The 13,864-nt window shown below is 33.1% G+C and overlaps 1 protein-coding gene across 2 annotated transcripts in view; it reads left to right on the plus strand.

Moving 5' to 3' along the window:
* Positions 1-13,864, plus strand: part of LOC132550589 (TATA-binding protein-associated factor 172-like) — a 55,655-nt gene that overhangs the window by 21,085 nt on the left and 20,706 nt on the right. For both annotated transcript variants that reach the window (XM_060214679.1, XM_060214680.1), the window contains exons 15-22: positions 2,148-2,290; positions 2,854-3,028; positions 3,314-3,483; positions 4,017-4,181; positions 5,448-5,565; positions 6,046-6,199; positions 6,697-6,767; positions 12,154-12,246. In XM_060214679.1, coding sequence (XP_060070662.1) covers positions 2,148-2,290; positions 2,854-3,028; positions 3,314-3,483; positions 4,017-4,181; positions 5,448-5,565; positions 6,046-6,199; positions 6,697-6,767; positions 12,154-12,246 — 1,089 coding nt within the window. The remainder of the gene's footprint in view (positions 1-2,147; positions 2,291-2,853; positions 3,029-3,313; positions 3,484-4,016; positions 4,182-5,447; positions 5,566-6,045; positions 6,200-6,696; positions 6,768-12,153; positions 12,247-13,864) is intronic.

Here is a 13,864-nt window from a genome sequence, read left to right on the forward strand (position 1 = left end):
ACTGGCATGTCTTTATCAATATTAGCTTCTCTGTTCAACATGACAAAGAGAATATGTGGAAAATGTTTTTATTCAGCTCGCCAAGCATTGATGACCCACTTCGTTCCTTCACACCTTGGCCTGCAACACATCACTAGAGAACAAGTAATTCAAAACCATACAACGGTATTTGCAAGGAAGATGTTTGCCTCTGGTGAAGATGTCGCTATAGCTGTTGCTGATGGCACATATATTTATGTTGAAAAGTCCAGCAACTATACTTTCCAATGACGCTCTTTTTCGATGCACAAAGGATGCCCTCTCCTGAAACCAATGCTTCTTGTGGCCTCAGATGGCTATATACTGTCTGTCCTAGGCCCATATTTAGCAGACGGTCGAAATAATGACGCCAACATTACAAAACACATGTTGAAAACTAACACTGAGAACATCAAGGATTGGTTTCAAGATGATGATGTTCTTGTCGTTGACAGAGGCTTCAGAGATGTGACAGAACTGTTGAATGATGCTGGCATCAAAACAGAAATGCCATTTTTCTTGCCAAAGGGGCAGAAACAACACACACATACTGAGGCAAACGAATCTCGTCTTGTAACAAAGGTAAGGTGGGTTGTGGAGTCGGCAAATGGGCGGATTAAGCAGTGGAAGACCTTGGGACATGTTTTGCCCAACACTCTCATTCCAGTTGTAGGTGATTTTGTGAGAATTGTGTGTGCAATTTGTAATGCTTTTCGCCCCCCACTTGCCTCTGATTCTCCCAATGACCTCATCATTGCTGAGCGAATGTTGGCTCTGTCAAAATGTCCCAATAAATTGCAAATTCAAGTTGAAAAAGAAGGTTTGGCTAGGAAAAGAGCCATATGGGTCAAGCTTGATGAGGCCAGTTTGCCTGACTTTCCTCAGCTGACAGAACCGGAGTTGAGAGATCTTACCATGGGAGTATATCAGTTGAAGCAGGCAAAGTCATATACCATGGAGCACTTGTCTGAAGATGGCCAGTATGTATTAATGGCATGCAGGGAAAAGCCTGGCTTAATTAAAGTTCAGATTCGTTCCAGACATGTTGCTTCGAAACTGTACAACCTGTGGATTGAGTATTCCCCTGGTTTGACTCCTATATCTGGTTGGTATTGCCAGTGTAAGGTTGGTGCCAGGGTAGTGGGCTGCTGTGCCCATATTGCATCTGTTCTCTGGTACCTTTCTTATGAGCGACACCAGTCTAGGATAGCACACCCAACTGCCTCATCAAGCTACCTCAGCTGTGCTGATGACGCAATGATGATTGAGGACTGGTCTGAGTCTGACAGTGACAATGAGTAACTAACTATGTGTACGACCATTGTATGTATAGTGGAGTGAAATGCAACACTAGAGGTTAAGATTGATATCTTTCATTAGCCATTTCTGTGTTAATACTTCGGTAAAACCACTAGATACAGACATATGGTCAAAGTTGTCGAACTAAAATTCAAAGCACCGCCTCTTCTTTGTTTTCTTTAAAGTATGCAAAAATATTTCTTATTAAAACATGGTACATGATAAAGGTATTGTTTTTATGTACATTAAGGCAGAAAATTAAGTTCATCTTTAATATAATTCGCAATTAATGAGCTTAATTACCATGACCTACTTTTCAACAATGGAATATTTTTTTCAATCAATTTTACTAATGAATGTTTTGATATGGATTATTACATGAAAATTAAGAAGAAAAAATCCAAAAATATAATGTAGGTTTGTCATAATGGAGCTGTTTATGAATTTTACCCCCCACTTTACCCCCCCATAACTAATGAATGGCTCAGATCTGACCTTAATTTTATGTCATATCATGACCGCCTAACCCCAAGGAATTCCTACACAAGAAATAAAAAATATCGGTCATGGCCGCCAAAAGGCCCAAATTGGCACTCCTCCTTTGAATGACTTATCTTTTACCGTGCTCTGCAAAAGAATTTGATGGATGTTATTCAGTGGAAGCTTAGCCCCTTGCCTAGTTTCAACAGCACAGTGTGTTTTTGAGTGAAAGCTTCCCACTCCTATGTGTTTGTACAGCACTGTAAAAAAAAACAGAATTTAGGTATTATTGGACCAGATGAAAATCTTGTTAAAATGGGAAAATTAATGTTTTTACAATCATAATCCAGTTGGAGGTTACTTCTGGACGACAACGAGTCAGTGGCGGACAGGAGAAGGAGCAACAAGACTACATCGCCAGTACAAACATGCTCAACAGTGATGTCCGAGAACGGGACACAGCTGTAATGAAAGCCAGAATGCATACTTCAAGGTATAAGAATTTCAAATGTAACATTTATTTTGTTATTAGTAGTGAGGGGAAAATGCATGAGCACTTTGTTCAGACATGCTTTATGTATTCCTATAAGCTGTGTGTTTCTCTGCCATCATTTGACACTTTATGAAGTCACACCCGATTGAAGTTTATGCAGATTTTTCAGGTGAATTCTCATCAGTTAAAACCTCATCAGTTATTTTTAAATCACTAAACTTGAAGGAATACAATATAAATCAAATCACTTGGATACTGTTCTATATGCATACTATGGACTTAGTTTGGACTTTTGATGAAGTTGATACAGCATGAATGTAAAGCAGAAAATGTACTGTGTTAATCCTGCAGTAAGTGTCATCGGCCAACAAATTATCTTGGTTATTAAAGGACTGTGCTGATAGGGGTGCTGACAAATATACTGGTTTTCTCATTATCAAACATGGGCTTTATATTACGTTTTTGATATCATGGTATATTCTTCTACCTGGTATGTAATGTGTATTTTTTATTAAATAAAGAATTATGTATTATTTTCAACTGATGAACTTTCCTTGCTTCAGGTTACTTGGAATATTGTGTAGTTACATTACCAGGGAAGTGCCCAATTATCCTTTGGAGGCAGAGAAACCAATTCACTCCCTCAGTAAACTTTTCCTCTTCCACATGAATAATAAGTCCGCTATTCAGCGCTTTATTGTTGGCCAAGTTCTGTATTATTGGGCATCTGTAACAAAGGTAATTTCATCTTTGAGTTTTGTTTCAAAGCTTATAATTGGATATGTCTTGAGATTGAAAAGTGTACCCATATCCCACATCTCATTGTTCTGACAATAAATCATTTAACAAGATGCGTACAAATGAATTTGTAATTTTCTTGCTGTACCTTTGACCCTACCCTGATGTAATTTAATCATTTAAGATAGCTTCAAATTAGAAGTGAACAAAATTTGATATTTCTTCATTTTCATATTTTGTTGACAATCAAAATATTTCATTTTAAGTTTTTTTTTTCAAATTTAGGACTGTCCCTGCACAACTGAAACTAAATCCAAGCTACTAGAGTGCCTTAATGAAGCCATCTACTTTGATGAAATTGCTGCTTCGTTCACCCATATGCAGTCTGATTGTCAGAACTTCATAGCTGGACTGAAACAGCAAGGCATCGACATGGATTCTATCATTCCTCCAGGGTATGTAGTTGAAAGGATTCATGTGGACTCAAATCCCTAAAATGTTTTGTAGGAATAGTTCTATAATATTTTCACAATGTATTTTGTTTTCATCAAGGACATTTTAGTTGATATGATAATGTATCTAAGTTTATTGTTTGGCTCTGCACAGCTGTTCCTAATTGAGCATATATGTGGAAATATATTGACAGAAGGATAAATAATTGTGTTCTACATCTCCAACTGTCTCCCTGTTCATGCAGGGACTTTTAAAAGCAATGTGTTCAGGAGGTGACAGATTTCTTTTCACACATAATCAGATATTCAAACTCTTGCAATCTTGGTGAAATATGGGTGCAATATCCGCAGAGTAGTGAAATTATGTACTTTGTCTAGTGGTGTTTGATTGCCTCGTGGTCTATCACGGTAATGTTGATTTGATAGAACTTTGTCTACATCAGACAAAGGTGATGAACTTTTAAGTTTGCCAAAATCTCTATACAAAAGGACCACATAATTGAGCTGAAATAATATAGATATCATGTGTTCACTAGGAGTATCCTTTCTGTGGAACAAGCCTCATCCTTGACCAGTACAGTTTACGATCAGGTCAAAATTACATTAAAACCTAATGCTCTTCAGACATTTGAGGACAGAAGGAAACAACTGCGTTCCATTGTGGAACACACCACACAGGAACTTCAAACTCTCACTGTCAGGTATGTCCTTGTGTTAGAAGTCAGGATGTTGACAATATCTGCTATAAGTCATAGTAAAGTATGATATACTGTAGTTATTTACACCCCACATATACTGTAATTATTTACACCCCACATATACTGTAATTATTTACACCCCACATATATTGTAATTATTTACACCCCACATATACTGTAATTATTTACACCCCACATATACTGTAATTATTTACACCCCACATATACTGTAATTATTTACACCCCACATATACTGTAATTATTTACACCCCACATATACTGTAATTATTTACACCCCACATATATTGTAATTATTTACACCCCACATATACTGTAATTATTTACACCCCACATATACTGTAATTATTTACACCCCACATATACTGTAATTATTTACACCCCACATATACTGTAATTATTTACACCCCACATATATTGTAATTATTTACACCCCACATATACTGTAATTATTTACACCCCACATATATTGTAATTATTTACACCCCACAAATACTGTAATTATTTACACCCCACAAATACTGTAATTATTTACACCCCACATATATTGTAATTATTTACACCCCACATATACTATAATTATTTACACTCCACAAATACTGTGATTATTTACACTCCACATATACTGTAATTATTTACACCCCACAAATACTGTAATTATTAACACCCCACATATACTGTGATTATTTACACCCCACATATACTGTAATTATTTACACCCCACATATACTGTAATTATTTACACCCCACATATACTGTAATTATTTACACCCCACATATACTGTAATTATTTACACCCCACATGTACTGTAATTTTTTACACCCCACATGTACTGTAAATGATATTTTAAAATGTGCTTTTTTTTTTTTTTGTTTTCAAGAATGAAATATATTTTTACAAAGTAGATATGGGTACCTCATAATTAAGATCCTTACAGCAGTTACATCCATTGCTGTGGTTTATTTTAAAACACTGTATCATTCTCTTCCTTCACATCAGTAAGATCACAAAGAGTTTAAACACCTTATAAATTGCAGTCAAATTGCAGTATGATCAAAAGGTTGTTCACTTGGACTGATAAATATCTGCAATATGCAAGAAGACTTAAGAATTTCTCAAAATGAAAAAATCTTTGAAAAATGAAAGTAAAAAATGAAAATGAAGAGGAGAAAAAAAAGAATTTCTCCAAAATAGGGGGAAAAAGTAGATAACACAATGCTCTGTCCAAGGTTGTGACTATTGTTATACAGAGTTCAGGTTAGCTTGGCTAAAGCTGTGGTGATGATGGATATCCTCCCTGATAAACTGAACCCTGTAATTCGTCCACTGATGGATTGTATCAAAAAGGAGAGCAACATCAACATACAGGTCAGTCGTAAAGAAAATCATTCCAAACGTAGGTTTATATAGAAAAGTGTGACCTGTCAAATATTTTTCCTTCAAGTTTCTTTACTCTTTTTATTTTCAAGTCAACATTTTGAAATTGCCCAGCTCTTGCTTCAAAATTTACTTAATTTTAAAGTAGATATTAAAACCATTGTTGACCCAATATGTTGAAATTGAACTTTTTGTTGTTGTTGTTGAAGGCAAAAAATCTTTAGATAAATAGACCAGTTTATGTGTTATCTCTCTGACAGGTAGACGGTATTTAGCAACACCTCAGTTTACAGACTGTTTCATTATTCTATTCTTGACTTGCTTACAATATTTTTGCTGATATTCATCAGTTTATCTGTAAGTAATCTATTTCATCACTGAAAGTTTGAAGAATACTTTTAGGTGTGTACAAATGGAGTTTGAGAAACATGAAAATAAGGCATCATTTGATAATGTGTTTTTTGTTTACAGAGGGAGGCAGGCGACTGCCTTTTATTCCTCATCCAGAAATGTGTCGGTAGAAGTCCCAGTCCCAATGGTAAAGTGGTGAAGAATTTGTGTGGATTCCTGTGTGGGGATCCTAGCTTCACCCCTAAAGTTGAGTCACCAGCCCCACCTTCCTCAGGTAACACTACCTCCTACAGTGCTGGTCAGTTGTTTGTTCAATTGTTCCACTGCAAATACAAAACTAAGGCTGTTTTTAGAATGACAATACTATAAGAGATGTTTACTAAAACTTATCGTATAGATATCTGGTGTAGGGATATTTTTTAGGCTTATGAATGAAACTAGATAAAATATCAAAATGAGCTTCAGCTGGTTTTAGTGAAATCAGAGATACATAATTGTCATTTGATTAAATTAGGTTTTGTATCATGTGTTTAACAGAAGTCTTAATGATTGAAGAATTTCGTTCAATGTCAAGTTCAAAATACAATGACAAGTGTTTTTCTTCATTCTATGAGTTAATTCTGCTCTAACACAAGATGATAATTTATAATGTTCCATTTAAGGAAAAAGGAGAAAAATGTAATCCAGATGATTTTGAATATAAATAGCAGGTGAATATGACACAATATGATGCATGGTTTTGATAATGTTTCTGTACATTCTCTCTTACAGAGAGTAGTCCATCAAATGAAGTTCCATGTAGGAAACACACTGGGATCCTCACACTGACAAAACAGCAAAAAGTGAGTTCTCACCGCTAACATTTATGGATAATTTATTTATGAGTATTTATGAAGCCAGCTTATCTGTGTTATGAGTACAGTTTGCCAACTTTTGAATCTGACATATTGATTTCATAGAATTTACTTCAGCGGAGAAAAACAGCTTCTGGCAATTGTTTAGAACTTGATACCTCCCTAACTTTACTGGATTTGAAGTATACACACAGTCTGTCTGTATTTCTGTCTTGTGCTTCCCATTTTTTGTTGTATCTCAATGTACACTGACACTGAAATCTGCCTGCCATAATTTGTACGTAATTTGTTGCAATTGTCACAATAATTTGTTATGATTGCCACAGTAATTTGGTACAATAAGTGTCGCAGTAACTTGTTATAATTGTCACAGTAATTTGTTATGATAATTGTCACAGTAATTTGGTACAATAATTGTCACAGTAATTTGGTGCAATAATTGTCACAGTAATTTTTGTTATAATTGTCACGGTAATTTGGTACAATAACTGTCAGTAATTTAGTACAATAAGTGTCACAGTAATTTTTGTTATAATTGTCACGGTAATTTGGTACAATAACTGTCAGTAATTTAGTACAATAAGTGTCACAGTAATTTGTTATGTAAAGTGTCACAGTAATTTGTTACAACATGTGTCACAGTAATTTGGTAGAATAAGGGTCACAGTAATTTGGTCCAATAATTGTCACAGTAATTTGGTACAATAAGTGTCACACTAAGTTGGTACAATAAGTGTCACAGTAATTTGGTACAGTAATTGTCATAGTAATTTGGTACAATATGTGTCACAGTAATTTGGTTCAATAAGTGTTACAGTAATTTGGTACAGTAAGTGTCAAAGTGATTTGGTAAAATAATTGTCACAGTAATTTGGTACAATAAGTGTCACAGTAATTTGTTATGTTAAGTGTCACTGAAATTTGGTACGATAATTGTCACAGTAATTTGGTACAATAACTGTCACAGTAATTTGGTACAATAAGTGTCACAGTAATTTGTTATGATAATTGTCACAGTAATTTGGTACAATAATTGTCACAGTAATTTTTGTTATAATTGTCACAGTAATTTGGTACAATAACTGTCACAGTAATTTAGTACAATAAGTGTCACAGTAATTTGTTATGTAAAGTGTCACAGTAATTTGGTACAATAATTGTTACAGTACAATAATTGTCAAAGTAATTTGGTACAATAATTGTCACAATTATTTGATATGATGATTGTCACAGTAATTTGGTACAATATGTGTCACAGTAATTTGTTATTTTAAGTGTCACAGTAATTTGGTACACTAATTGTCACAGTAATTTGGTTCAATAAGTGTCACAGTAATTTGGTACAATAACTGTCACAGTTATTTGATATGATGATTGTCACAGTAATTTGGTACAATATGTGTCACAGTAATTTGTTATGTTAAGTGTCACAGTAATTTGGTATAATAAGTGTCACAGTAATTTGGTATAAATGTCACAGTAATTTGGTAAAATAATTGTCACAGTTATTTGATATGATGATTGTCACAGTAATTTGTTACAATATGTGTCACAGTAATTTGGTCGAATAAGGGTCACAGTAATTTGGTCCAATAATTGTCACAGTAATTTGGTACAATAAGTGTCACACTAAGTTGGTACAATAAGTGTCACAGTAATTTGGTACAGTAATTGTCATAGTAATTTGGTAAAATAATTGTCACAGTTATTTGTTATAATTGTCACAGTAATTTGGTACAGTAAGTGTCACAGTAATTTGGTACAATAAGTCTTACAGTAATTTGGTACGATAAATGTCTCAGTAATTTGTTATAGTAATTTGGTACAATAAGTGTCACAGTAATTTGTTATGTTAAGTGTCACAGAAATTTGGTACAATAAGTGTCAAAGTAATTTGTTATAATTGTCACAGTAATTTGGTACAATAAGTGTCACAGTAATTTGGTATAAATGTCACAGTAATTTGGTAAAATAATTGTCACAGTTATTTGATATGATGATTGTCACAGTAATTTGTTACAATATGTGTCACAGTAATTTGGTAGAATAAGGGTCACAGTAATTTGGTCCAATAATTGTCACAGTAATTTGGTACAATAAGTGTCACACTAAGTTGGTACAATAAGTGTCACAGTAATTTGGTACAGTAATTGTCATAGTAATTTGGTACAATAATTGTCACAGTAATTTGGTACAATAAGTGTCACAGTAATTTGGTACAGTAATTGTCATAGTAATTTGGTACAATATGTGTCACAGTAATTTGGTTCAATAAGTGTTACAGTAATTTGGTACAATAAGTGTCACAGTAATTTGGTAAAATAATTGTCACAGTTATTTGTTATAATTATGACAGTAATTTGGTACAATAAGTGTCACAGTAATTTGGTACCATAAGTGTTACAGTAATTTGGTACAATAAGTGTCACACTAAGTTGGTACAATAAGTGTCACAGTAATTTGGTACAGTAATTGTCATAGTAATTTGGTACAATATGTGTCACAGTAATTTGGTTCCATAAATGTCACAGTAATTTGATACAATAAGTGTCATAGTAATTTTGTTCGATAATTATCACAGTAATTTGGACGATAATTGTCACAGTAATTTGGTACAATATGTGTCACAGTAATTTGGTTCAATAAGTGTTACAGTAATTTGGTACAGTAAGTGTCAAAGTGATTTGGTAAAATAATTGTCATAGTAATTTGTTACAATAAGTGTCACAGTAATTTGTTATGTTAAGTGTCACTGAAATTTGGTACGATAATTGTCACAGTAATTTGGTACAATAAGTGTCACAGTAATTTGGTATAATAAGTGTCACAGTAATTTGGTACAATAAGTGTCACAGTAATTTGTTATGATAATTGTCACAGTAATTTGGTACAATAATTGTCACAGTAATTTGGTACAATAATTGTCACAGTAATTTTTGTTATAATTGTCACAGTAATTTGGTACAATAACTGTCACAGTAATTTAGTACAATAAGTGTCACAGTAATTTGTTATGTAAAGTGTCACAGTAATTTGGTACAATAATTGTTACAGTACAATAATTGTCAAAGTAATTTGGTACAATAATTGTCACAGTTATTTGATATGATGATTGTCACAGTAATTTGGTACAATATGTGTCACAGTAATTTGTTATTTTAAGTGTCACAGTAATTTGGTACACTAATTGTCACAGTAATTTGGTACAATAAGTGTCACAGTAATTTGGTACAATAACTGTCACAGTAATTTAGTACAATAAGTGTCACAGTAATTTGTTATGTAAAGTGTCACAGTAATTTGGTACAATAATTGTTACAGTACAATAATTGTCAAAGTAATTTGGTACAATAATTGTCACAGTTATTTGATATGATGATTGTCACAGTAATTTGGTACAATATGTGTCACAGTAATTTGTTATGTTAAGTGTCACAGTAATTTGGTATAATAAGTGTCACAGTAATTTGGTATAAATGTCACAGTAATTTGGTAAAATAATTGTCACAGTTATTTGATATGATGATTGTCACAGTAATTTGTTACAATATGTGTCACAGTAATTTGGTAGAATAAGGGTCACAGTAATTTGGTCCAATAATTGTCACAGTAATTTGGTACAATAAGTGTCACACTAAGTTGGTACAATAAGTGTCACAGTAATTTGGTACAGTAATTGTCATAGTAATTTGGTAAAATAATTGTCACAGTTATTTGTTATAATTGTCACAGTAATTTGGTACAATAAGTGTCACAGTAATTTGGTACAATAAGTCTTACAGTAATTTGGTACGATAAATGTCTCAGTAATTTGTTATAGTAATTTGGTACAATAAGTGTCACAGTAATTTGTTATGTTAAGTGTCACAGAAATTTGGTACGATAATTGTCACAGTAATTTGGTATAATAAGTGTCACAGTAATTTGGTACAATAAGTGTCAAAGTAATTTGTTATAATTGTCACAGTAAGTTGGTACAATAAGTGTCACAGTAATTTGGTATAAATGTCACAGTAATTTGGTAAAATAATTGTCACAGTTATTTGATATGATGATTGTCACAGTAATTTGTTACAATAGGTGTCACAGTAATTTGGTAGAATAAGGGTCACAGTAATTTGGTCCAATAATTGTCACAGTAATTTGGTACAATAAGTGTCACACTAAGTTGGTACAATAAGTGTCACAGTAATTTGGTACAGTAATTGTCATAGTAATTTGGTACAATATGTGTCACAGTAATTTGGTTCAATAAGTGTTACAGTAATTTGGTACAATAAGTGTCACAGTAATTTGGTACAATAAGTGTCACAGTAATTTGATACAGTAATTGTCACAGTAATTTGGTACAATAAGTGTCACAGTAATTTGGTACGATAATAGTCACAGTAATTAGGTTCAATATGTGTCACAGTTATTTGGTAAAATAATTGTCACAGTTATTTGTTATAATTGTCACAGTAATTTGGTACAATAAGTGTCTCAGTAATTTGGTTTAATGGTCACAGTAATTTGGTAAAATAATTGTCACAGTTATTTGGTATGATGATTGTCACAGTAATTTGGTACAATAAGTGTTACAGTAATTTGGTTCAATAAGATTCATGGTAATTTGGTACAACAATTGTCACAGTAATTTGGTATAATAAGTGTCACAGTAATTTGGTACAATAAGTGTCACAGTAATTTGGTACAATAACTGTCACAGTAATTTGGTACAATATGTGTCACAGTAATTTGGTTCAATAAGTGTCACAGTAATTTGGTACAATAAGTGTCACAGTAATTTGGTACAATAAGTGTCACAGTAATTTGGTACAATATGTGTCACAGTAAAGACTCTACATGAAGATTAGCAAACCTGGATTTAATTTCTTCATGCAGACAAACTGGTTCTTAAATGCTAGATTTCATTCATAAATTGAGATGACCTGCACTTAATAATACAGGTTGAAGCTGGTGAGATAGCAAACTACGATCAGTAGACCCATCTGTATTTCATTAATGAACAATGCTGGTCTAACTGGTCAAACCAAAAAACAAAACAGCTCACATATCTGAACCTGATGGGTGCAGCATGATAAGCAGAGCTCAGAGTGAAGTTTTGAAGTTTTCTCTCATTTTAATCTGTCACACAAAAGAGACAGTATATATTTATAGTTATTAAAGATCACCAAATATTGAAAGGGATTTCTCCAAGATTGTCTGAAATCTCGAGCCATGTGGTGTACAAATTAATTGTCCTTAGTTCATTTTCATGACGAAAGTTATCATGAAGTTAATGTGTCTTAAATAGAATAAGATCAAGAAACATCCTTACATGCAGTATATTTTAACTTTTCTCAAAATAAACACAACTGTTTCTGTTGTACAGGTCCCAGACAATGGAAGGAAGTGGCTACGTCGTACCCCTAGTGTCAAAGTTGATGTAGATATCCCTGCTGATGTTACACATGACAATGTTGAGGTAATGAAGGTTTGGGATAGTTTCAGACACTACAGTTGTGTCCATGATGTTTAGTCAGTTTTCATTAAGTTGGTTAATTTTGATAACTTGTACTAGCATATGGTTACATAATGCATGAACTTATGAACCAGTTTAATATTTTGTATGCTTTTGAATTTTTTTCTGTCTTGAGAAATAAGCAAATTGCCACAAACATTTGACAAAATATTTTTTAGTATTCAATTTATTATGCAATATTACTTCCCACGCTGCATTACAAAATGTGAAGCCATTTCAGAATTATTTACCATGCTGTAGTAGAGGTAAAATACCCCAAAAATTAAAAATGTCAGTAAAACACTTCATCAGGGCCTTTAGTTCCATCTGGCTGTCACCAAGTATAGGTTTTGAGTTCTGTAGCTTCCAAGCAATCCAGTTGAAATTAGAACATGTCTTCATTTTCATTCACCTTTAGTTCAGGTTGACCTTAATGTGACTCTGACCTTGACTTGACCTTGTTGTCACTTAAAAGTGCTACAGTAGCACCAGACCGTCAAATGATTCCATGACTAAGTCAGGATTCTCATATTTCATATTTAAGCACAATTGTAAAGAAGAGTGAAATAAAGTTCATTATCATATAATGTGACTGCATGCCATCTGTCATTGGAAGAATCCCTCAAGCGTGGCCTTTGTGATATTATTTGGATATTTTCGGTTCATCCAGTTGAAATCAGAAAACCAGTTAATATCGGAAAACTGGATATATCAGGCACCACTAGAAATTAGTTCTGGAAATATGCTAACATCCAGGCTCTTATTATCACATGACAACCTGAAAAGATGGAGTGGTATGGTGTGTCTGCTTCTTCAATATTTCTTGATTATATGATAGAACAGTTATGGACTTTTTACTTGGTTAATATGCTGGGATATTGACCTTACTTGGTTAATATGCTGTGATATTGACCAGAAGAAAACAAATATTGATCAAGACAAAGACCAAGTACATATTATGTGATATTTGATTAGTGAACAGACACAACACATCAATGAATGCTTTAATTCTAAAACTGTTACTTGATTTGAACAAAAAAATTGATATTATATGGGTTGTTTTGTTGTGTGTATGGATCATAATAATTACTGAATAAGAAGTTTTTAAAATGAATAATTAACAAAATAAATCTGCATAACATAATTCAAAATATGTAAAATTGTATTGAACTTGAATAAATATTTGCTCAAGTATGATAACCTTTAAAAAATAAAATAACGAGAAAATTTCCCAAAAAAATGTGTAATTATTATTTTCCGTATTCCTGCTAATATGTGTAGTAAATACCAGCCCCCAGACCCCAACCCTTTTCCTGAACCAATTGAAAATGTCGCTGTAGTATTGATTGGTTCTAAAAATAACTTCCACTAGTGTACAAACAATTCTATACAGCATTTCTGGTTATAGCACAGCATAGCACTGCGTAAAGTATTTCCTAGTGTCAAGATAAATAACACAGGGTCACATTATTGTTCTGCCACAATACTCTGTTGTCTGTTATTTTCAAAAGGATTGCTTTTGGAAAATTGCGGAAAAAACCACAACAAAAGTCACTCAATTCAATGGAGGGAATTTTGTTAT

Source organism: Ylistrum balloti, unplaced genomic scaffold (assembly GCF_031769215.1).
Source record: "Ylistrum balloti isolate Yb309-2 unplaced genomic scaffold, AGI_CSIRO_Ybal_v1 Utg370130, whole genome shotgun sequence".
Lineage (NCBI taxonomy): Eukaryota > Metazoa > Mollusca > Bivalvia > Pectinida > Pectinidae > Ylistrum > Ylistrum balloti.